The following is a 27,251-nucleotide window of genomic DNA, read 5'->3' as shown; positions in this document are numbered from 1 at the left end:
ATTTTTGTCTAAGACAAATGCTAAATTAGACAGTTGCAGGGACAGATCAAATCAGGTATATTCCAAGCCAATTGAAACGGAGCTGCAGAAGCCTGATTATAAAAATGGCTTAATTTCTCATTCAACCGAAATTGCAGTTCTTTTGTTCAAGAAATGAACTTTAATCCCTACCCTTTGACTCTGGGCTAGCCCTGCAATTAATTTTGGGCTCTATACAGCCCAGGAGGGTGCGATTTTGTGTCTATTCTTTAACTAAGGCCTCAATGCATGTTGAGCACCTGTGCTCCCTCTCTTGGACTTCCATCACCCGTTATTAGACCAAGCCCAAGCTTGCCTGACTGGACCATCAACACCATAGCAGCTCAGGCCCCTGCTCCACCCAATACTCAGCTAACTAGAAGAAGCTGAATCATCTTGCCACCTTGGAGCTTACCACAGAAAAGCAGCCAACATCAAAACTGTCCAGCTAAGTTCAGTCAAATTTCTACTAAAACCATGAGTAACAAGCTGGTTGTTTTCAGCCATCAAATTTTTGATAGTTTGTGGCACAGTAATAACTGACAGAAAAGGCAGTAACTGTTGGAGTGACTCAACCTACCTGCACCGGAGATAAGAAATCCAACAGTCTTGACCAAAGCACTAGAAAATGTTAGGCATTTTGTTTCTACATCCAGGACTCGAGTATGCGTCATCTGAAATTAATAATTAGCTATCTTTATGCTTTCCCAGAAAATTAAAATCTATTCATCTGAAACCACGAATATCATTTTGCATTTGAGCAATATGCAACCCTAGCAGAGTAGGTTAGCATTATGTTCACTTTGTATCTGAGGAAATTAAGTGGAAGGGCAAGCTGACATTATTATCAAATGGCAAAGCTATGACTATACCTATAGTTTATTCCACTTTTAGCCTACAATCTTGGGTATATTTATATCCCTTAGTGTATTTTTCAGGTATTAAGTAAACAGATACAACAGTTTTCTTTCTTATAAAAGTAAGGATTACATGACTTAGCTCAAAGGCAGTTAAGGAGCAAATAAATAATGTATGTGAGGCGTGCAGCTCAGAAGTCTGCCCCGGGTATTAGGGGTCCGCTCCCAGTCACAATGCCAGGGGTCTCTCTCAGGCTTGCTAATGTCCAGTCTTAGATCACAGCATAGCACTTGAAATGATAAACTTTCACACAGATGGTATAGGCAAATTTATTTCTATGGTAGAAGCATTTATTATAGTGATACAAAAATAACACTATTTCAAAAGCAGGGTAAGTACGCAGAAGTGTATTTCTCTCCTGTATACCCATACTCAAATGTCAAAAAGATTTTAACCCATTTGTAATTTAACAAGAGACACAGTTAAGGTAGTATGTCAACAGGAGACGTATTAAAGCTACATATTAGCCCTGGAAATCAGAAAACACAAAGTGAACACGTGCAGCCATTTTCAACTTTAGTGTGCATCAGAATCACCTGGACTGTGGAAAAGGTTAAGCCTGTCCCTGGCCTCAAAACACCAAAGGGACTGAAGAGACAAACTTTGTTCCTCAGGGAATAGCAAAGACAAAATACGCCGCAATAGAAAAGATTAGCAATTTACTCACTGTGTGACTTCAAGTATCAGACTCAGAAACAGCTACTACACACATGACCACTACACAGATGAGGTCAAATACTGTGTGGTGTTTCCCCTATCTGTAACATACAGCTATTATCTTTGTTTCCATCTCATCATTATTTGATATAAAGTACATTCTCCCCTACTTCCCACTCCCAAATAGCTATCCTTTTATATTCTATAAGTCAACCAACCATTCACTGGGTGCAAGCTTATGGACTACTGGTACCATTTTTATACTGGTACCATTTTTACTACTTCGGCCATTCTCTTACATAAGATTTCAGTACACGATTGAAATAATTTTTGTATTCAAACTAAGACAACAGATTTGAAGAAAAAGAGAACTAAAGCTTCAAAGTTGTTGCTTCCAAAGCAACTATAGATGAAAGAACTGTTTTTCAAAGTATCTCACATTAAGTAATTTCAGATGTGCCCTGTATTATTTTCTATCAGGCCATTTTTAAATGGAAACATGGGAATAAAATACCTATAATTTTCATCATTTCCTACATTTAACATACTACACAGCAATATTTCATAGTTAAGTTTTTGGCCATTTAATTATCTACCCACTTAAGTATCTGAGGTCTTAATATCCTAAAACTATACAGTATAGTTATAGAGGTGCACTACACTAGCATGGGGTTTCTCAAACTTGACACTAATGACATTCTACGTTGGCTGATCCTTCCCTTTGAAGAGCGATGACTTGTGCATCTCAGGATGATTAGCATCTCTAGGCTCTAAATAATAGATGCTAAGAGCCATCTGCCTCCTCACTCAGTTTTGACAATCAAAAATGTCTCCAGACATTGTCAAATGTCTTCCCCGGGCCCAAATTACCCAAATTGAGAACCACTGGACTAGAATTTTATACAGACATAATTGTAAACTCTGGGTACACAGATAATACAAGACTATATAATATTACTAATGTGAAGAGTCTAGCACAATAATTCTGCTACTCTGTTTATAGTAGGGCACAGAGGTTTTATACAATATACAACTTAAGCATATGGCTACCCACAAGTAACTATCTCTATCTACTGAAAACAGACATCAGGAAAACAACACTGCAATCCAGAAACTACCTTTACACCACCCTGGTATGAGAAAAATCTAGTTTATATAAACATTTACTAGAAACCTAAAAAAACATCACTGCAAGTGTCCCTCTTTCTGAATACGAAGTCTCTCCTTTTCCACTTGTAAGCGTTCCTTCTCGATCTGTAGCTTCTCAGATTCGAACTTCAAAAACTGCAGTCTATCTTTCTCCAGCTGTAAGCGTTCCCGCTCAAGTTTTAGCTTCTCTGTTTCCATATCCTGTGGCTGAAGTAAGGACTTTTCTCCTTGCCCAAGTTCATTTTCCAAGGCCGGTTTCTCGGAACCGACTATCTGCAGCCTCAGCTTCTCCCTCTCAATCTGCAGCCGCTCCTTCTCCAGCTGGAGTCGCTCGTGCTCCAGGTCCAGGTGCCGCAGCCTCTCCTTCTCTATCTGCAGCCGCTCCTTTTCTACCTGCAGTCTCTCGGCCTCGATGTCCAGGCGGCGTTTCTCCAACTCTAGTTTCTGTTTCTCTATGTTTACCAGCAAATGGGGTTCGTCGTATGCAGATTTAGATGGTGTTGCGTTCAGTGTGAAAAACTCATCGATGTGGGGGAAATCGGGAAGCTCGGTTTCCCTCCTGGAATCCGGTATGACGGATGACAACATTTCTTCTTCTTCTTCAATCTCAAACTGAGAGAAAAGAGACAAGTGATTTCCAGTATTTACCTCTACCTCATTGGTAATTGTTACATTAGGACAGATATTTCTTAATATCATTGGAACACATAAAAGCATTTAACTTTGTGAAAGCAATGTACACTGAATTATCTGATACTACCAATAAACAAATTAGGGACAATTAACGTTTCCCACTTTAATAATGTAAAAAAGAACACAAACAGAATAATCTTATTAAGTGAGCTTGAAAATAAGAGAATCAATTATCTGAGGACTATAAACTCTCACGTTAGAATTGAAAATGAAAAAAAAAGTGACCCAGGCTAATACTTACTTCAGGACTCTGGGGATCCCTTTCTTCCTCTTCCACTTTGACCTCTGTTAAGGATCCACCTGCATCCCTGAAATCTGTCACATTTTGCCAGTCAAAATTTGCATCATTTCGGAATCCGATCTTTTCGTCTATCTCCTCAGTGAGGGAATCATCTAAGTCAGACGTGGGAAGGGGGAATCCTGAACCCACCAGCTTAAGGTTGGCCTTCATCCTCTTTCTCTTCATAAGTGCTCTCCAGTCTAGGTACCTTCTTTTCACTTCCGTCCCTGTCCTCTGTTCTCCTTCACCTACAGCGTTCACGCACTGCGCGATCTCCTCCCAGGCCATTCGCTTCATCACATTGATCGTGGTATTGAGCTGCTTGGAAAAAATGACTTCTTTCCTCTTGGTAATTTCTTTCAAAAGAGTCTGAGTTTCTTGAACACTAAAATTGCTTTTCCTTTTTCTTTTCAACTGCTTCATTTTTCAAAACTTAAATGCAATTTTTACCAGAGAAGATCTGAAAAGAACTTGAGGAGCACTGCACAGCACAAAAACCAAGGACAGTCCCCTGTTGGCACTTAGCTCAAATCATTGGGTTTCCCGTGTGTCTAGAAGTGGAGGCAAGCTGGGTAATTCCTAAGAGAGAAAGCAAAGCAAAATCAACCAGTCAACCTGCAACATCTGTAACATTCAGCCCAATAACCTATATAGCTTCACACACACACACACACACACACACACACACATTTTAAATAAGAATTGAGATCATCTACTTCTCTCTGCCATGATCATCATGGTCCATAAGCTACCACCTTCTCTCTTGTGAGATGATACAAAAGATTCTAACTAGTTGTACTCCTGACCAGCTCCTGTTGCTCCAGCTCCTCCCATGAATTTACCCGCTTTCCTCCACCAACATCAGCCTGCTTTCAGCCCCCTGCTCCTGTCAAAGTCCTTATCTGTTCAGGGCCTCTGTTCATAATCTTCCTTCTACCCACTGAATGGACGGTGCCCTTCTTGGCCTACTCTTGCCCACTTTGTGAAAAGTTTCATAAGGGTACAGGAAGGTTTCTGCTCCCATCATCTCCTTAGTGTGCAGCAGAGTTTCTGGCACGTGGCAGCACGTGACAAATACCTGCTGAATGACTGAGCTGATCTGCTAAAATGGCTATGGGCTTGAAATACCAAAGACAAAACTAAAGAGCTGAGCTGAACAAGCAGTAAAGCCCAAAAATGTAATGTTTTTTAAAAACTGACAATTAATTATACATTCATAAGTTAAAACTTATATTTAGGTCAAACTAACTTTAACTCTATAAAGTAAGAATAAATTTTTCTGAAACAATGCAACTATTTTTAGGATACAATAAAATTAAGTAGTAATATAAAAATGACAATGATTTCTCACAGTCACCCTGCCTAACTAATCAGTTAAAGAAAATTATAAATTAAAACAAAATAAAACAAAAAAAAAAGCAAAGTGCCAATTCCTCACCATTCTGGAGCTGTACACAGTTCTTGGTTTACCTGTCCCCACCCTCATGCCACTCCAAATAAAATCCCTTGACCTGAAACAAAGGTAAGTGCACTGGTGGTCTGTTCATTAATATGTTTCATTATTTGCTTTTCTTCGGAGGTTTTCTCAGTAGTACTTTATAACTTTCTGGGCTACTTTTACTTCACCGCTGAAGATGATAATATAGTCAAATAACTAGGTATACTGCACTTTTAGTCTTTGTAAAATAAATTTAGAAACATATATGTGGCAAATTTTTAGTATGAATTTCAAATCCTCTTGTAAGCATTTATTTTTAGACAGAAGACAGAATGTTTCTCCAATTTCCAGATGACACTGGCTCTTTGTTCATCAATCTGAAACTTACCAGGTACACCCCACTGCAGATTCACGGAATCTGCAACTGTAGAGGTGGCACACAGCAATTTGTGTTTCAATAAAATATCTAGGTGATTATAATACATGAAAAAGTTTAAGCATTTCTGCACAAGACCCCCCAGTAAAATGAATGTTTCACATGCTTACAGTCAAGTCTTACACAAGTACAGCAAGTGGTAGACTACTACATAAAACACATCTAAAATCCTCAAAGAGGGGAAGTGTTTTCTGCTATGTATGGAAAGGTGGAGGAGTCTGGGAGGTTAGAACAAATGCTGCATTCTGTGTCAAGAGCTCATTTTTCTCCTAGAAGCAGAAAAGGTCCCAATACCTTATATAGTACTATAGCAAACACTGCTTTATATATACTGGTTCAGGAGAAAAGTGGGATAAAGATTAGAAAATGTACTTGGGAAACAGATTTCAAAGGTATGTAATAGGAAGCTAGAGCTCAGAAAGAATACGGAATACATACACAGACCACGATCTCTGATTTCAAATTCCCTCAGTTATCACTGGTACAGACTATAGCCTACAAAATGAGAAGACGGGATGACACTACTAAAAGCCCTTTCCAGCTGTATCAGTATAAGACCACAAAGGTTTTCAGGCAACAGGAAAAAATATCAAATATTTGTAAAATTCTAGATCCACTAATTTAGTCCTCACCTGATCACTGTACTACAAATATCAGTATTTTTATTTATAAAACAAGCCTAAAAGGTTAATTTGTACATGGCTAAATAACAGGATTTATACCCAGGTTCCCTTATGTTATATATATCTTAGCTTTCTTAGCAGTGTGTGATAGCTAAATCAGAAATGTGTTGTTAAAGCAAGTTTTGAGATAACATTTGGCATATTTTTAAAAGGAGTAGATTTTGACCTATGTGGAAGAGTCAGATATAATTTTGTATATCAGTAGAAAACGTACTCAAATTTTTAACCTGTTACATTCCTCTTATCATGTGTTAAAGTAAAATAAAATGGAAACTAGGTCTGAAGAATCCCTAACAGTCACAGTCAGTCAGACCCTCTAAGTTACTTTTAACTTTGATTTGTAAATATAAACAAAATTACTTAGGCTATGTCATGTCAGTGCCATATATAAGAAAAATGAAACATAAGGCCAATCAATCAGAATCAGCCAAAAAATTTATGGTTATATAATGGGAACTTTTCAACAGGCTAGAACAAACAAGGCCTGGAACTATAACCCATGAAACATTTTCTTTTACTTCCACTTTCATCCTATAAAAGCCTTTTCCTTGCATTCCCTAAGCAGAATCTCTAATGAAATATTTCTGATTTAGAGCTGCCTAATTCATAAATCTATTCCCACAAACTCCTTGAAATTTTACCGTATCTCATTTTGCCTTTCAACATAGTATCTCTCAGTTTAAAATTTTTATTACTATGAAAATAGTTATTTGACCATTCACCATACAAAGAGTGTCTTCTAGGGTCCTAGAAAACAAGCCAGGGTAAATTCAACCGGAAAACACACAAGTTTCTTTCTATCACTGTTTGAGCTTTCTCTTACATAATTAAAAGTGGATGTTATTGCCTTATTTTGAAACTTTAATAACACAGCATGTTATCACCATTTCAGTAAACCTTTATTCTTTTGTTTTTTTAGTAATATTTATTCAACTGACTTGATATATGGCCTATAACATCACCAAAAGTATGCCCGTCACCACATCTGTTTGTTCCTAGCCACTCATATGGAATAACTATCTCCGGAGAGTCACTTACTTTTGAAACAGAGGTTACAGAGAATGAGAAATTCTAAATATCAGAAAATGAACTGTCAAAAAAAAAATCACTTCAATTTCACGAAAAGGACAAAGTATATAAAAACAAGGACTGCAACCTATTTTTAAACTAGTTTCAAAATATCTCCAAACATTTAATAAGTTGAAATCTACTAAATCAGAATGTGTAATCTGTGACAATAAGCTGGATATTAACATAAGGATTTGTGTTTTGTCAAAAGAATATAAGTAAAGGTATTTATAAATCAAAACATCATTAAAGGGCAGTGCATGTAGAGATTATGAGCAGATTCTGGACTTGGATTCCCCAGACAAGGAATTGAGATCTACTACTTACTAGTTATGTGGCCTTAATTACTTAACCTCCCTATAAAGAAGAAAGGATTTAGTAAAATATGGGAAATATTTCCTGGCATACACAAAGCAATGTTAAGTATCTGCTATCATTAAGGTCAAAATCTAAATAATTTTAATAAAGAGGAATAAAAAAGTCACAATAATACTGGTACTGTCCTATTTAACTGGTAGATCTATGGCTCTCCATAATGCTTTGTAATATGTATGTTACATTACAAAGCTTACTTAGGAGAGTTCACGAATGTCAGATACACATCTTTTCATTTCTACTTTCAGAGATGTCAAGTGGGAAGCTAAAAATGGTCCAAGATGGCAGTATTTACCCCGCAACTTTAAAATTATAGCATTGAAAAATGCTACAAGTTGGGATTGCTTTTGTTTGGATAGGGGCTGGTTTTCTAAAACACTACGGCAACTATTTTTATATATATCAAATTAGTATCAATTTGAAAAATTAAAGAAATGAAGTATTTTAACAACAGACCCCAAGCAAGTTAAGTAAACATTCCACAATACTTATAATTTTAGAGGAACATTTTGAATTAGCACTGTGGTCTAATGGTCCTTATGTAATTCAAGTTATCCAATACAGTAAACAAGTATTCAGCTTTTCTTCAGAGGTAACTAAAAATACTATGGCAGTGCCATGTTTATAATTAACAATAAAAACAACTGAAGCAACTGACTTCTGTATCATTGAACTGGCCCAATAGTCTCTTCTTACTACCCTGCGTTGCAAGATATTTGAAGGAACAAATGAAATAAAAACTTGACTTTCTTCCTTCTACCATTTGCCCTACCACTGAGGATCTCAGAGAATGCAGACTATCTGTTCCAAAGACAGTATCTTCAATACTTGGCATAGGCCGAACAAACAGGAAGAGGCAAAAATGTAAAAGTAAGAGGTGATCAGGGGGGGCAAAATGAAGCAGAAACCAAAATAACTGAAGATTAAACTAGGAAAACTGAGATTTCTATGGGCACACAAAGAATATAATTTTTATAAAAAGGCAGCAACCCAACTCAGTATGGGTAAGAACCAGTTTATGAGAATAAGCAAAGACATTAGAAACCCACATACTCTGTAACTATGCCACAGAATATAACAATTAATAGCTTAGACAAAATTCCCAACAACAACAACAAATACTTTTTCCAGTGCATAGGCTACATGGCTACTTAGTATCTATCAATGGTAAACAGATTATCAAAAACATTTTTAAAAACTGGATTATCAAAGACATTTTTAAAAAATAAGTTAGATATCTTGAAAGTAGGAAAACGTGGCGTAAAATTCCATATCAAATCAAATTCTTAATGTGATAGGATGACTTGTTTCCAAAAAATCTAGAATAGTTTTTGAAACAAAAAGCTACTATCATATTTTCAAGGTAAAAACATGGAAACACACAAATATCCATTAATAGAGAACTATGCAAAAAATAAACTACCATGCCGCATAACGGAATAGATGCAATACATGTTCCATTAGAGCATGCATATGTCTTAGCATATTAGCATCATTCCTATGCAAATGTTGATACTGAAACCAAATAAAATGAATTGTATGTGTACATTCACAAAGGTGCTATCTATCAGTGGTCAGAGAGAGTAGAGCAGGATACTGTCTGCAACAGAATCACCAACTTTGTATACTACAATCACTGGCTCTCAGGATCATGTGCACCAGGCATGTACCTATATATTAGCCTACAGCACACTCTACTCTCAAGTGATTAAAATGATCTATTTACGTGAACTTTTTATTATAGAAAATTACCTTTTTCAAGTCTCATAAATCCATTGCTCACAAATCTACTGTCATGCTAGAGGAACAATGTTGAATAAAATATTGTGGTCCACGTATGTGGTTTTAAACTTCTTAGTGATTTTTAATTTCCTAATAACTACAATGAAAGTAAAAATCTGAAAGTGCCATTTAAACAATAGTTTAATCTTATATAATCTTTATATTATCATTGTAATTTATAATTAATATAAAAGTTAAAGGGATATTCTCATTCTTGTTTCTTCCACTAAGTTTTAAAAACTGAGTATGTTACAGTTAACAGCACGTCTCATTTTGTATTAGCTGCATTTCACCAACTCAAGAGCACATGTACAAGTAGGTAAAATATTGAATATAAGTCACTAAGTTATCAAAATCACATAAGGAGTCTACAGTGCCAGCAACTAAGGAAACTGAAGGAAGAGGATTACTTGAGCCCAGGAGTTACGTGGTGGTTTGGGCAACATATTAAAACTCAGTTATACACACATAAAAAAGTCACCTAAGGATTTTTTTAAATACCTCTAGCCAAACCCTTCTCTGATAAACTAAAACAATCTTGCAATAGGGCTAGACATTAGGAATTTTAAAAACTCTCTCTGTGTCAGCGAACACTAAGAACCACCCTGCACAGAAAGGCAAGAAGGAGCACAAATGCTGTACATGCTAAAAGATTTCCTTTTGGAGACTGGTTATGGAAAGACCTCATCTGCCACAAAGTAAAAAAGCTAGTTTATTTTTGGGAAAGTACATAAAGCTATATAAAGTACAGAGAGCTATATAAAAGGCCAGAAGAATATCACCTGCAAGCAAATAACTTACAGCCTAGTTAAAACTGTAAAAAGATATCTTTAAAAAAAAATGCATGTGAAAAAGTAATGTGAGCATGTAAATTAAAAGTTGTGAACACAAACTACACAGGCTTATGTGCCAATTCTACCACTTCATAGTTCTCTGATCTCAAGCAAATAAAACTTCTATTCTTGTTTCCTATCTGTAAATGGGAATAACAATAGAATAACATTCATGACATCCTATGGATTAAAATACATAATCCAATTAAGTTTACAGAGACTAACACCTAGTAAATTCACAAAAAATTTCAGCTACTATGCATTAACTTTTAGTACGGTATCTGTGCGAGGCGAACGTGTTAACCACTGCACTACGGAAACCTTTAGTACAGTATCTGGATTTAGAAATATTTCTTTACTGGATTAACTGAGTGCTAACATTTGAAGAAAAGAAGCCCTAACAGAACACTCAAGGAAAACGAGAAAAATCTTTGATGGAATAAAAAGGTTTTGAGAACAAAATCAGCATTTTATTTGAAGAAATAGACCACTAAGGGAGGAAAAAAATAGGAGAAGTACCAGGAACTAAAGCTGGAAAATTAGATAACGTCAAATATCAGCAGATCTTTAATAACAAGACCTTTGCTAATACAAGGTCTTAAAATCAGTGCTAATGGTAAAAGCTCACTTATTTTAAAATTCAAGCCAGTCACCTTTCATTCAGAGGCACTGTTACTATAATAACATATATAAACTGTAATATATGATAAATATATATCTAAACTGTCACATGATAAATGTTTATAATGCAATAAATGGACATTTAAGAAAATCCTAAATTATGCAGATATTAACCATTAGATTGCAAATTTCAATTTGAAATCGATTTAGTAGTTGGATTATGAATTTTTTGATACATCACAGAAATAAAGGTGCTTTTTAACTTACTATGGAGTCGATATACTTTTTAATTTTTTAATATAATTTTTAAAATTTGGCACCAATTGTTGCTATTTACATGGTCTATTTTATTTATACTTCTAGCTTACAAAGTAATGTTCCGTTATCCCTGACTGATCCACGCTAAGTTGATGAACTATATTATTGACAAAACATACTTTAGATACTGGAACACATCTTAGATTTCCTATCAATTTTGACATAAGTGTGTGAAACTCTGTGCTTGAAACCTTAGTGTAAAGATGCTAACATTTATGCATGTTGAACTGTTAACATTTGGTAGTTATGTTTATACACATAAAAATTATGTTTTCAGGAATGTTAATCTTACTCTTGTGATCATCTCCTTCACATGTGTGTACTCGTGTAATGGACTTTCAGCCATCTATGTCCAACAATTTCTCCAAAATACATTTACTAAGTTCCTACAATGCGCAAGACACCAAGTGCTGGAGCTGGGGATTTAGCTCAGTGGCATAAGCACCTGCCTTGCAAGCAGGCGGTCGTGAGTTCGATCCCTGGTACCGATAAAAATGAAAAAGACAAAAAAAAGACACCAAGTGCTGCAATTATAAAAATACTCCATGAAATGTATAAAGATGCCAACGACTTTTTTTGGTTGGTTGCCATCCCTGACTTTGCAGTAGGAATTTCAATAGTCCCAACGGTCTGTACATCTAAACCTTACAGAACTCCAACGTCCAATCCCAGACACAAGTCACTTCCCTAAATTCTCACCTTACAATCATTCTTTACTGGTTGAAAATGGGAATAATATGCAGTTCACTTACATAATCCTTGTGAAGATGATGTACCATTAATTGCATATCATAAACGGGCCATTATTTACCAGGACAAGTTGAGAAATAAGTCCCTAGATACTGTATTAAGAGGTATAAAAAAACAGTGAAGTCTAAGTTAAAAAAGAATGAGAGATAGAGTGATCAATTCATTAAGCAGTTGGAGAAGAAAAGCATTACAAACAGACAAACTTTCCTTAATCCTCCCACCACCCCATTCCACTGGAAAGAGCGGTTCTTCTCTCCTCTATATTCTTAAGGGAGAGTCACTTCCTTGCCCAACAGGATGCTGTTCTCTAAACTTGTGCCAGGTAAACAACTGAAGTTTAGGGTCGCTGGTTATCAAAACACAATCACCCTGCCCGCCGCCTCTGCCTCTCCCAGGCCTTTGCCTCTCCCAGGCCGCCGGGCACAGGGGACGCTCGCGGGCTCCGCCGGACGATGCGGCTGCACCTGTGCGAGTCGAGGCAACTTGGAAAGACGCTCGCTCCATCTATTAAACGAGAGTCCCAACTGTGTGCCCAGAAACTTCGGCAGCTCTGTTTCAGTGGCCTGGGCCTTCTCGCCCTCCCTGGCCAGGCTACAGCCCAGTGCGGTCCTTCTCCCGAGCGCTGTAGCCCCGCTACGCGTTGCAAAACCAGGATCCTAGCCCGCAGTGGCGAGGTAACCACTTGCCGCTGACCCCTCCGGGCCCACACGTCCCAGCCCACCTAGCGAGGGCACCCCATTTCCGCGGGGATAGTTTCCCTCGCCACCTTTTCCAGCACAGCAAGGCTCACCTGCGACCTGGTTGCACCTCCGCTGGATCGCCCCTCAGGGTAGAAAAGAGATGCTTCATTGACTCCCCGCCCACCAACTTCTCCGTCCCTCCATTGGCTAGCGTGGCTGCCTTTTATTTGGCATAGCTCATCCATTGGGCCGAATAATATTGCTATTCTGCATGAGATCCCGCCCCAGGCCAGGGCCTCACAATGGGAATCGAGTCCCAAACGGTTCCGGGTTAGTACCCTGGATCCCGCCCCCTTGTGATTCGCCTCCCCGCTCTGCACTCCGTCTTTGGCGAGCAGCTCCGTCAATCAAGTGGGCTCTACAAGAGGATTGGTCCCTAGAGACAGGCTAGCTGCGCTATTCCGCTTGATTGGGACACAGCCGCTCCTTCTCTAACTCAGCTCTGCTCTTTGATCCTCGGCCTATTATTAAAACGTCAAAAAAGAATTGAGAGTCTTTTGTGCTCCAGCTGGGTTCCAAAGTCTTCATTTTCCTTTACGCAAACAACTGCGATGTCTTTTGGCCAGAACCATTCCACTGAAACTGCCTTTGCCAAGGCTCAATGGTTACTTACGTTTGGTCAAATCTAGGAGTCACTTCTTATCCTTGACTTATCAAAGAGACCGTTTAATTTTTTTCAATCGTTCGGTTTTCCTCCTATTGTGCGGATCTTGTGATTCTCCTCCATTTCCATCTTCTTCTGTCCATCTTTGCAGTTACCTCATTCTCTGCCATCGCAAATGGAGGTGTTAATACAGCGCTTTTCGTCCCACTGCCTGTGTTTTCTCTCCTGAATTATGTCAGCAATCTGATTTCCCTGGATCCTGTCTGCCTTACTGTAATCTGTTCTTCAAACTGTAATCAAGCTAAAGTTTTCTGGTGCAATTTCTCTGATTTTACCATGAAGTGTAGTCTTACAAGGTTTACAAAGTCCTAAAACACAAAGCACATGCTTTTCCTTGAAGCATCATCTCCCAATATTCCTTTTTTCTTCCTTACCCTAATTGCTTTGCTTCTTTCAGTTCCTAGACTCAGGAATGTCTTTGGGACTCTACTGGCTTTGCTGTGTTTCCATCCAGAAAGGATTTTTTTTTTTTTTTTTTTTTTTTTCCCCTGCAGCCACTTCTCTGCCATGGCCAGGATTCATTTGAGAGATTATTTTCTGAAGGAAGCTTTCCTTTCTTCATGTTATCTTAACCCTACTCCCAAATAGTCATACTGTGTAGATTTGCCAGATAAAACAGGATGCTCAAACTGGGCGCTGTCAAGCAGGTCTGTAATCCCAGCTTTCTGTGGGAGTATACCTGAAGATTTGAGGCTAACTAGTGTATCCCAAGGCAGCCCTACTCTCAGGTGAACATCCATGGGTCGTAGCCTACAACCAAAACTTTCTCCTTATGTCTAACATGATGCATAGAGTTATAGACTATAATAGTAGAAAGACTTGTAAATAAAGGTGAAATATTCTGGATAAATGATGAGTCCTTTCTGTACATTCCTAGAACTTCCCAGCAGAAAATAGGAAGTGCTTACAAAGTAGGCTCTTTGATATTTTAGTAGCTGAAGTGACTATAGTAGGCTCTTTGAAATGTAATGACATTTAATTTTACAGATTTTTCTTATGGCAATGCCAAAATGCAGTATGTCTGTATTTTTGCCTAAGTAAAACAAAACAAGCTTTCATTGTTTTGGGAACAATATAGGAACTTGTATTTTATAATATGGGGTGTTTGTGCTGATTTTTAGGTAAGTGTATGACAAAGGAAAATAAAAATCCATTCCCACTGTAACCAAACACCTTATCTCCTTTCAGCGTCTGTCCATCACTTAAATCTGTTTAATAACTCAGTAACAGAGATAATCTAGAAAGTGTAAATATTAGGAAGCTTATTTTAATATCATTAACTTTGTGCTTTCCCCAGTTCACATCAGCATTTGCAGATTGTAGGAGATTTTCCGAGTACTATCACTATTTCTTCCCAGCTAGCCCTTGTCTGAGTGGATGTGGACCAAAAGGGAGAAAATGGCGATAATCCATAACAGTCAATGTTAGTGCCCCTTACTAACATCATACTCTGCTTACTGATGTGATTTGTGTAAGTACTAATTCAGGCCAGAGGTTTCACCCACAGTTATTTACATAATTATTCAAAACTTGTACTATCAAAATGTGATTGCCAAATGAGTTTTGAATTGTGGCTAGTATAACTGAATAATTTAATTTTAATTGTATTTAATTTTTTTGAAACAGGATTTCCCTCTGCAGTTTAGGGTGACCTTGAACTCACTTTATAACTCAAGTTGGCTTCAAATTTGTAGCAGTCCTCCTGCCTCAGCCTCCAGACTGCTAGGATTATAGATGTGCACCACCACCCCTGGCCAATTGTATTTAATTTTAACTCCCAAACTGGTATTTGTTTCAGTTACTAGACAGCTCTCAAGTATGTTTGGAAAATTTGGGCTACATGAATTTACTTTTTAATTACAATGGTTTTGAAATCTGAACACCAACTATTTTTGATAAAGAACAAGATAGTGCCTAAATTGATATGTTGTATATGTAAAATGTACACAAATTTTAAAATTTAGTATGAAAAAGTTTAAAAATATCTTTGATAATTTTTATGTTGATTATAAGTGGAAGCATAATATTTGCATAGTTAAGGAAAATATATTTTTAAAATTAACTTTATCCATTCTTTTAATTTTCTCAAATTTATTGAGGTTTAATTTATATAAAAATTTTATTGTCTCAAGATATACACTGTGATGATTTTATATACTATATATAAAATGATTACCACTGTCAAATTAATTGATAGATCTATCATTCTTGCTCTTTGTGTGTGGTAGGGGGACAAAAGATATACTAAACAAATTAAATGTAAACAATACAATATTACTAACTGTAGCCTCCATGCTTTATGTTAGATTCCCCAGAGCTTGTTTGTTTACAAATGAAAGTTTGTACCCTTGGACCAACATTTCCTCATTTCTCTCATCTTCCTTCTAGCCAATGTGCCACACACGCTTTCCATGAGCTTAAGATTTTTTATATTCTACACATAAGAGATTGTATAATAATTGTATTTTTGCCTAGTTTATTTTACTTAGTAGACTGTCCTCCAGATTTAGCTATGATTTTGCAAATGGAAGAAATTCTGTCCTTTTTCTTTAAGACAGGAAATCAAACTCAAGGTTGCTGTATCACTGTGACACATCCCTAGTTCTTATTATTTTTATTTTGAGACAGGATTTTGCTGAATTCTCTAGGCTGGCCTGAATCATGAGATTCTCCTCCCTCAGTCTCCCAGAGTACTGGGATTGCAGGCATGCCAACCACTCCTAACAATTTCTTTCATCTTTAATACATAAACCAGAGAATTTTATCCACGGATGAACACAGGGTTTTTCTTCGTATCTTGGCTATTGTCCATAATTCTTCAGTGAACATGGGAATGCAGGCATCTTCTTGAGATATTGATTTCATTTCTTTTAGATATATGCCAAGAAGTAGGATTGCTGGATTGAATGATACATCTAATTTATTTTATTTCCCATAGCTGCTGTATCAACTCATATTTTCCTTACTAACTAGGTATTTTTTTCTCCACATCCTTACCAACATTTATTTCTTTACTTAAATTTTAGATAATAACCATCCTAACAAATATAAAGTGACTATCTCATTGTGATTTTAATTTACATTTGCCTAATGATTAGCTCTGTGGGCATCTTCTCATATAATTATGGACCATTTGTATGTATCCTTCTGATGAATATTAATTTTAAAATCTTTTTTGCAGTTAAGTTGTATGAATTTCTTATACTTTTGGATATTGATCCCTTATCAGATGTATAGCTTGTAATTTTTTTGTATTGTGCAGAATACCTTTTCTTTTTATTGTTTTTCTGCTGTGCAGAAGTTTTCTGGTCCAATGCATTTCCATTTATTATTGCTTCTATTTCCCGTGCTTTAAGTTTCTTTTCCAAAAAATCTTCGCCAAAAGTAGTATCAAGGAGTTTTTTACTTGAGTTTTTATCCAAAAGCTTTATACTTTCAGGTCTAACATTTAAGTATTTAATCCTTTTAAGTTAATTTTTGTACATGATAAATGATAAGGGCTTGATTTCATTCTTTAACTTACCTAAACACTAGTTATTGAAGTCCTTCTTTCCTCCATTATCAAGGATTAAATTTATTCAATGAATGAATTTATTTCTGTGATTTCTATTCAATTCTACTGATCTATGTGTTTTTATACCAAGTGCCATACAAATCTTGAGAAGTTGAGTGAATCCTAAAATTCCAATCAGCATAAACTGTGGTAAGCTTGCCAATTTTGTTTCTAATGAAAGGTTGGCTGAATTTTGGTCTTTTCTAGAACGCCTATGAAATAAGACGAGTCAGTTAATGATCATAAAAATCATTAATAATCCTTTTTTTAAAATTGTGTTGTTGCGCTGGGGATTTAGCTCAGCAGGATAAGCACCTGCCTTGCAAGCACACAGTCATGAGTTTGATCCCCAGGACTAAAAAAAAAAGTGTGTTCTTTATTCCAGCACATGAAATTGGTCATAAAAGAGGATTCATTTTCAAATCTATGCTTGCAGTTTGGAATATGTGCTCTAATAATCTTTGACTCAAAGCTCATTTTCAATAATCACCTCTGGTGTATATATACATCTTCGGATAATGTATCTCTTAACAATCAAGGACGGCTCTGATTGAACAAACATTTCTGTAGCTCCTTCAATAACCATTTATTTCTTTGAGTTGACAGAAAATTACTTTTCTTATGCAAAAAAGTCCTATATTTTGAATAGTGAAAACTGACCTGGCTGGTTTTATATAGCAAAACAGATGCATAAATTTCATTTTAGTAGTAAAAATTAATTGTGCTGTTTTCTCAGCTTAAGGTATTGCTGTGAAGTTTTATAACTTCTTTATTGTATTTATGTTTGAGTATTTTTCACTTTCATAAGAATCTAAGAGAGTTTTGGAGTTGGGAGCTTTTTATTCACTAGTCAGTTCTCTCCAACTCATTTAACAAGGAATTACTGAATACTATTTTCTGAAAAACTAATCTAAGGGCTACATACAAATTAATTTATTTGTGTGCACTTAAACATCAGACTGTACTAGCCTAAAGATTGATGCTCTTTAAAGGGAGATTCTTTAAAGGTGACTAAAATATTGGAAAGGTTTGAATAGATGAGGAAGTCAACACTCCCCACCCCATACACAATATACCATCTTTTCTTTTTTTTTTTTTCACAATATACCATCTTTTCCCTAACATTTTCTTTTGAGTGTATTGAAAGCTCGAAGACAATCTTACCATTATTTTATACACATGATAGAGCACAGATCTTGCATTTACTCTTTATCACCAAATAAATTTAGATTTTTAATGTTCTGGAATACATAATAATCATCAGATTTTTGAATTGTAATCTTAGTGAATAAATATATTATTGTTTACCAGCCAAATGAAATTATCTTTTTTAAATTTAAATTTATTGGTACTATCTTATCCTTCTTGTCCCTTGTCTTTACTCCACCTCTTTGACCATTTCCACGGAATACCTGCTAAACACCACAAAATGTATCATGTATAGGCAAAGTTCTTGTTTTTTATTTTATCTAAATTCTTTGTCTATGGAAAATACAAAGGCTGTGATTAATATATAGTAACAATAGTACCAGCATAAAAAGGATCCTGAGTTTACCTAGAAAGCTTACCTATGGTTACGGAACTCATTTACATTATTTTAAGGTAAGGACTCTGATCACTGGCAAGGCTTTTAGGGTTGTTCAACTAGAGAAGCGATGTGTAGAAATGTTTTTCTGAAGAGGAATGGCAAAGGGAGCACAGTAAAAGTTGGGGGAAATGCATTTCATGAGACCCGGAAATAAACAGGCGTCCTCCAGTTTTCTACTTATTCCTCTACCACAGACACATGCAAACATTGTCTCTGTACTATTTCACACATTGTATTTGTTATTATACACCAAGTGTTTGTGTTCCCCCACACAGTCCAAGTTCATATATTAAAACTCTACCAAGATAGTGATATTTGGACTTGGAGCCTTAGGAAGGGAGATGACTAGGTGGAATAGTCAGGAGTGAGATGCGTGTGCTTACCAGACATAATTCAGAGTGGTTCCTTATCCCTTCTGCCAAGGGACGACACACGGCCAGCTGTCAATAAACTCAGAAAGTGTATCTGCCAGCAGTTTTGCCAGATTTTAGAATTGTTGAAAAGCAATTGTTCATAATTCAAACCACCAGATCTTATTGTTTATTTGTTCAAGCAGGTTAAATAAATAAAAACACTTTTTGGTTCAAGATATTAAGATCCAGATTTAAACTATAGTTAGTAAAAGTTGGATGTGAACTATACTTGTGATTATTCATTTTTCAAAATATTTTTTACATGATAAGAAAATAAATTGGAAGATTATTATCATAGTTTTCTTTATAATTTATATCTTTTATTTCTATTCTAAGTACATTATCATTTTATCCCAATTTGACAAAATATAACGTGGGTCTATGGTAATTTTTGGCTTATTTAATGTCACTAATTAGAGATCCACCTGAGACCCCATCACGAATCGACATGCTTCTGCTCCATTATTTTCTCCAGATAGTGTGTTTCACTTCTAAGAACCATTCCCTGCCACTTTAAATGGCATTTCCATCTATATCATACTATTTGATGGTTAAAATCTTTATGAATTTAGAAACAAAAGACAAAAATATATAGCATTTTCCCAAACTCCCATAATTCCTAGCTAGAAAATATAACAACAGCTACATTCGATAGATATTTAAATAAACACAAGACAATCTGAAAAATGCATTGCTCAAAGTACCTCTTTAAGGTGTTTATAATTAGGGAACCTGAGGCATGAGTTTAAGGCACGTCATCATTTTACAAAAAACAAAAATAAGATTCAGAAAATTTAGATTTACTCAAGATAAGATTATAAGGAAATAGGAAAACTAAGATAGATTTTCCTGATTCCAGGAAATCTTAATTTAATCATTATATATCTATTCTTTCCAAGCAAGAAACATTTTTTGAAAATTATTCTAGAGCTGAACGAACTTCGACAAGTCTTTAGCAATTTTTATTGATTTTAGTAGTTGAATAATTTGATATTGTGTCAATTAGCCTATAATACCTGCTATAGGTCTTATAAAACAGCCCTCTCAGGATTTTTGGTCTGTCTCTATTTAAATCTCTATCTATCTTTCCATATTTTTGGTTCTTTCTTTCCTAGTAACCCCCCCCCCGTGCTATTACATTACAACTAATTTTCTAATATCCCTTTTTTCTTCTACATTGTCTTCTTTCTATCCTGTCCTTCATTTTACTTTCAAATCCTATTTTCCTCCATTAATTAAAATGTGTAACCAAGGCATGCTTCTACTGTTACACATAACAAATTAATAACATAAAAATGTTCTTGTTCCCAATCATAAGTTTGAGTGAATAAATAGACTATATATTTTCCTGAATACATAAAGCTCCTCAGAATCCTAAGTATTTACTTAGTTTGGTGACCCTGTGTTGCTCTTATTTTTACTATATGTAGACCTAAAACAAAACAAAAATTATTTTCTTAGTGTATTAAGATTGGATATTAAATTTCAGTAACTTTAATCTCATAAATTAAGGTTGTTTTATATGTGTTAAAAAAGATAAAAGACTGATTTTCATAGCAAAAATACTTTTAATGTTCCTGCTGTACTCCTTTTTACTTTTAGATGTTTTCAGTTTGATTAAAGTGCAGCAAAATGTTTCTTAAATCATCTGTATCTCAGTGCTGAAAAGCATTCTAATACGTCTTGTACATTAACAGTACTGGCCCTTCCTCTGGCTTGGGGATGCGAGGGGCTTTATTTTAATAGAATTTGGAAATGGTGTTAGAATCCAAGGTTTCATTACTATAGCAACAGAGAATAATGGAAAGACTAAATGTCAAACACATTTGATGTTGTCATAGTAACAATCAGTTGCTTTACCGAATATGTTTGCTATTCTTTTCTGGTCAGTATTTCAAATATATTCATCTATATGAATACTCAAAGAAGAGAGAAAAAGTTCAAAATGATTTAAGAAAGAAAGAAACCTCCAAGAGATGAAAGCAATTTATTTCACTGCATTATTTAATAAGAAACTCACAGAGTTCACACAAAAAAGACTATAAGAGAAATAGAAATTCTCATTTTTGTTCTGGTAAGTATTCCTTCTATTTGCAACTAGTAAAATTGAAGCACGGTGTGTAAGGCATGTCTGCACTGTCATTTCATGATATTTCAAACCATTTTCTCTAAGCTTCCAAAAATAGGGACTTTTAGAATAACAAAATGGAAAATAGTGGTTTTAAGAGCCAGACCTGGTGCACACATCCCAGCAACTGTGGTGGCACTGAACAAAATCAGTAGAGCAGGCAGTAGTTTATACTGGTCCTTCTGTCCCCACCCAGCCTTTTTATTTTCTAGCAGCCTCCTTTCCTTGGTGACAAAACACTCTTTATTATAGTAATTCATCAAGATCCTTCTTGCTGCACAATACCTATTACCCTTTGTACCTATCTTTTACTTGCCTTAATTATTTCCATTAGAGTCAGTCAAGGAAATGACGTTATCATGCTCATTTTTGCCATTAAAAATGTAGTTTCTAACGTGTGGTAGGACATAAGAAATGTTTGTTTAATGCTTGAGCTTCTACCACACAATGTTCTTTGTTTTATTCTAAGACTATACAAGATGGCTGAAACACAAAAGTCAAGATCATTACAGTTTGATTTATATGTCCTGAAGAGCCTCACCTGCTTATATGCAGTGCTTTTGGGTGATTTGATGATGCCTGTCACGTAGCTTATTTATTTATTGCTAGGAGTTGGGGTCTTACTGGCAGAGGCAGGTCGCTGGGATGAGGACCTGGAAGAGCACACCTCTCTCCCACACTCCTCACTTTTGTCTCCACTCCTTGGTTGCCTTGAGGTGACCAGCTTTCCACTGGTCTACTTCCATCACATCTTCCTATATTGGAGCCATCCAATTATGGACAAAAACTGTGAGCCAAAATAAATCTCTCCTTCTTTAATTTGTGGGTACTTGGTATTTTGTCCCAGCAATGAGGAAAGCGACTAAGACAGATATTGTGTGACTAGGTAGCAATGGACTAATGGGACACTCTTTTTTTTTTTTTTTAACAAAGTACAGTCTACTTTAAAATGACAAGATCTTTAGACCCTTTTGGAAGGTAGTTTTGGGCAGTCAAGATGCATTTATTCTATGGGACCCACATGCTTAATAGTAGGTAAGTTTCTATGTTTACTAGCACAAATCCATGTAATGTGAGATGCTCCTGGGCTATGAAAATGATAATACCACCTCCATAGTTTGCATTCACTTTTATAAGATTATTTCAAGACTAACTGCGCAAAATGAACTTCCATTTCAGGATTGCAGGAGAATCTCTCCATCAGCCAATGATAGTAATTCTGGCAACAGAAAACCTATCTGAGTATGAGTAGCTGTGTCATAGAAAGCATGGTGTTCCCTCAAAGATATTCATGTCCCAAATATATAAATATGCCACCTTATTTGGCAGAATGAGCTTTGAACATTTGGTCAAGAATCTTAAAATGGGAGAATTATTCTGGATTTTCTTGATAAGGTGAATTTAAGTACAAGGATCCTTAGAAGTAAAAGAGAGACGAAAAAAAGTGACTATCAAAGTGAAAACAGTGACTTGATCAGCCTTTGCTGGCTCTGAAGAGGCAATAAGGGGACCATGGACCAAGGAGGAGAATCAGATTCTAGGAGCTGGAAAAAACTAAGGAAATTAATTTTGAACCAGCGACTCCAATTTCTGACCTCCAGAAATGTAAGATGATCACACTGTGTTATAATTACTTCGTATTGTTAACAGCAATAGGAAATTAATGCAACTTCTAGCTCTACATAAGGGAAATGAACAGTGTTTCTGAAATGCCTTTTACTTTGGCCCATTTAATTCAGAGTTAATAACAATATTTTAATGTTTTTTTAGTGACTGGAATTTTTCTTTATTATTTTATTTCTCTTCAATATGACTAGAATTCTTTTGCTCACTAGAAAGTAAAGGCAGGCATAGATTAAACTAACATAACTGATTTGATAATAATTTTTTCTCTGGAAAATTTTGGGGATTCTAGTGATCAGTATATGCATGATCAAAACTTTGATTTTGTGAAATCAAATTCTCAGCAAATGCATGCTGTGTTAGTCTCAGTTTAGGAGCATCAAGTTTTAGTAACTCATTTGGTAAGGTATTTAGAGTTACCCTTTATCCATTTGAAAGATTAAAGTCTTTGAAATGAATCTTATAAACTAAACTTCTTGATTTTGGGACAAAATCAAGCGACAAAATTTTGTGACAAAAAGAATGAAACCAAACTTTAAGAAATGATATATAATTATTCTTCCTGTAAATCTAAGATAATGAATTTGATATTAACTGCATATGGTATGCATAAGATAAAGAACAATTAGGAGAGGTTAAAAGGAAGTGAAAAGATACAATATCAAATTCTGATTCTCTGGAGATTGTCCCATTCATTTCACAGATATTGTAAACTGATTCTTTTTCTTGAGACGCATTGAACTTTTTTTTCATTTCTTCTGTAAGCATTTTTAAATGTATCTCTAGAAAAGAAGGAACGTTATATTATTATAACACCTTACACAATTAACAATTGTTACAGCCTAACCTAGGTATTAGTGTTATCCAATCAGATAATGTGCTTGCTAGGTGATCCATATGCTGTGTTTTCCAAAATTTCAATAGCAAACTGACAACAGATATTGTAAAGATTCAGATGGGAACAACTGACTTGCAGGAGTGGGAAGATCTCTATATGTGAGCTAGTTTAAATAATAAAATATTTGAATTTTATCTTTCCCAAAATCAGTAAGAATTTGCTAGCTAAATTTCTCTAATTCCTTTTATTAAGTCTTATAATAGGATTTTAAACCTGTTACTTTGACCCCTTAAAATACTTCCACTGTTCTATACGCTTTAAAATGTGATGTGCCATATATTAATTATAAAAGCTAAATGATATCTCTTCCCCAATATAAAATAATCAAACTATAAATTTCATTATTCTCAATTGTGTACTTCTATTAATATATATAATTTTATACTTCTATTAATATTATGTATTTATACATTATTTGTGTACTTTGTCACCTTTATTCATTTAACAAAAATTTGTTGAAAGCCTAGTCAATGAACGAAAGAAATACTCTGTTCCCACAACTTATATCATAGACTTAACTTTGTATAAGTCCTAAATTTATTTTGAAACCTACTTCTAAGTCAGATTCCTGCTGACTTCTTACCTCCGTAATCCCCTGCTTATCTGTGTGGTGTCCCTTATACTCTGTGCTGAAAGCATTTTTAAAGCTTTTATAGATTACTGGGAGTAAATGGCTATTCTTTTACAAAAAAATGATTCTTTACATGAAAATATTTTATGCAGGTTTTATGTTTGTTATTTATTATGTTTGTTGCTATTTATTTGTCAAAATTATTTCTTGTTCTTACTGCAATTTGTTGATGAAAATCACTAGGACTACATATCTTTGAAAACAAAAGACTAACTAGAAAGATATCTTCACAACTTTAGGAATGATAGAAAGTAGAAGAAATTATGCCAAATACAGGAACATGAGCATTGCTTTGTAATTAGTTGCCAAAGTGATAGAAGCACATTTCTGATGACAATGATTAAGAAATACATCATTTGGCATTCTCTTTTATCTATTGATTATATTTATTTGTGAATGTAGACTTTGAATATTATTTTATACTGTCCATAAGGAATGCTGAGAATTTTTGTTTTACATAGAGAACAAACGATTTTGACTAAAATAATAACTAGTTTCAAGCCACTGTTGTAAAACATGAGGCACTATTATGGGCAATCAAAGACATCCAAGGTCATAATGAGTCATAAACCAATTGTTGAGGATTTCTCTCAGGTTAAAAAGAAAAACAAGCAAGAGCTTGTTCAATAGTTAAATGACTAGTTTTATTTCTCACTCATTCCTAGTTCTAACCAGCTTGGGTTTTGTTTGTTTGTTTGTTTGTTTGTACTAGCAATTGAATTTAGACCTTGTGCTTGCCAGACAAGTGCTTATACTTTTGACATATATCCCCAGCACCCTAACCAGTATCCTTTATTTCCTTCTTTAGTTTTTTTTTTTTTTTTCCTTATTTTTGTTGTTTCTGGCAGTATTAAAGATTGAACCTTGGGACTTCATATTGAGACACATTCCAAGCTCTCTCTTTTTTTTTTGTTTTTTTGTCTTTTTCCTTTTTATTGGTACCGGGGATCAAACTCACGACTGCCTGCTTGCAAGGCAGGCGCTTATGCCGCTGAGCTAAATCCCCAGCCCCCCAAGCTCTCTTTTTAATTTTTACTTTGAGGCAGGGTTCCACTAAGTTGCCCAGGCTGGGCTCAGACTTATCATCACCCTCAGGTTCTCAGAGTTCTGAGGTTGCAGGCATTAATGCCTGGCTTTTTTGGTGGTTTTTAAGACTATTTCATCCTGTTTTCTCTGGGTGTGGGCTCTCAACATACTCATTTATAGAAATTATTTTATCTCCCAAGTAATTTCCCTGATCCACTGTGTCTTGTTTGCTGTTGTCAAGATCCTCATTTTGAAGCCAGATCCAACTTGTCAGCTGCTTCCTCAAGCACTTCTTGTTCCCTATTCTTGTTCTTTTCTGTGCCAACACCACCTCTACACGGTCTGAGTATTTGCAGAATAATTTACATTTCACTTTCTTGTTGCTAACTAAAATATTTAACTCCTGCTCATAGAGATTTTTATCTGTTTATATTGTTTGTTTGCTTTTTTCCCCACCTGGCCAGCCAGCTCAATTTACTCACTTTCCTCACTGTCACTTATCTGTGAGCCACGCCCTTCTTCACAAGATAATACATTCTGGGAGAGGCCTTGGATCAGGGCCTTTGTCCCCATATCCTCACTTGGATCAGGTTTAGGACCCCTTAGCTGCCCTTAACTTTGAACATATCTTGGTGTCTTTACTCTTGCTGTGGGTTGTATAAAAGGTGTAGATTGGAATTAGCTAGCTGGGATTCCATAATGTCTCAAGGAATTACAAATATAACTTTTTGAGTTGTGAGGAAGATGTGATAATGAAGGGTAAAGAAAGTGCTCAAAAGGAAAGAACAACTGGGATAGGGGAAAGGAGAGCAGGAAGAAGGAAAAACGTTACTATGTTTATAGGCATACACATATATACAAGATAGGTAGCTATCCTACTAATCTGTTAGTTTATCCAAAAGAACAGTTTTTATTTCATTGTTTGATCATATTTTTATGCCTAAATCTTGTAACCTGAACAACTTCTAAGACAACAATATGCAATACATTAATTGGTGTTAATTTCCTATTTTTAAAATTGTGTATTGTTTCTATCCTCTTTTCTGTTTTGCTTTTCAAAATAAAAAAAGGGGTTTACAATACTTGGATTACAATACTCGATATTGGGATTACAATGTAAGTGTCTTGGACAAGCATTGAAAGTTGGTGAATAGAGCGACTAAGGCAGTGGAAATTATTGACACGCAAATCACAAAGAAAAAACAAAAACCTCATTAACATCACAGGAGAAGCTTATGTGAGAAATGGTGAAGGAAGAGCCAGCAGAGTCATTGGGAGTCTGGTCAGTAGTAAATTTGGCTTATTTATAGATAGGTGTCAGCCCCGGGAATTCAGTTCAGAGGCATAAGCACCAACCTGGCAAAGTGCAAGGTCCTGAGTTTGATTCCCAGTCACAAACAAACAAACCAAAAAACAAGATAGGTATCAGGATCACAACAACATAGGACTTAAAGTACAAACTGTAAAAATGAGGTTTTAATCATTTCTCTAAATATAATTAAATGACCGTGGTTAGCCAAAGCAGTCAAGATAGTTCCTAATCAGCATAAGAGCTTTAATCAGATGGATATATTTTAACCATTAATATAAAGTCTAAGTTGAATGCATTGATTGATTAATTTTGTGTAGTTGTTCCTATCAAGCAATTTGTTGTAGTGTGAACATCACTGAATATAAATTAAGAGAAATCTGAGTTTGTTCAGATTACATTTTGCCGATGGTGGCTGCAACAGTATTTCCCATCCCGCCCAGGCTCTTCCTCAGTGTGACAGTGCCATTGCTGTTTCACAGCAGAAGTCTAGTGTCTGCCTTTAACAAACCAAAAGGGAAAACAAACCAAAAATTTAAAAATTTCCAGAAACAATAATACCAAGCCAGCAGACGTGTTCCATGCACAGCCCTCAATTGGTTTGGCAGCTTCCACTTCTCCCTCGTACTAGGCAGCCGTCACCATATGAGGTGTGACGC

The 27,251-nt window shown here is 35.6% G+C and overlaps 1 protein-coding gene across 1 annotated transcript; it reads right to left on the bottom strand.

Annotated features, from left to right (window-relative positions):
• Positions 1-1,189: 1,189 nt before the first annotated feature.
• On the bottom strand, positions 1,190-12,963 carry Msantd4 (Myb/SANT DNA binding domain containing 4 with coiled-coils). The gene is made up of 3 exons (XM_003472530.5): positions 12,810-12,963; positions 3,677-4,294; positions 1,190-3,354 (listed from the first exon to the last, which is right to left on the bottom strand). Exons 2-3 carry the CDS (start codon positions 4,136-4,138, stop codon positions 2,779-2,781), a joined length of 1,038 nt encoding a protein of 345 aa, XP_003472578.1. The 5' UTR covers positions 4,139-4,294; positions 12,810-12,963; the 3' UTR covers positions 1,190-2,778.
• Between the last annotated feature and the right edge of the window lie 14,288 nt (positions 12,964-27,251).

The sequence above is a fragment of the Cavia porcellus genome, unplaced genomic scaffold (assembly GCF_034190915.1).
Source record: "Cavia porcellus strain 051 isolate PalLab524CR breed Dunkin Hartley unplaced genomic scaffold, mCavPor4.1 scaffold_9, whole genome shotgun sequence".
Lineage (NCBI taxonomy): Eukaryota > Metazoa > Chordata > Mammalia > Rodentia > Caviidae > Cavia > Cavia porcellus.
The sequence above is the reverse complement of the archived record's forward strand: the minus strand, read 5'-3'. Positions and strand labels throughout refer to the sequence as shown.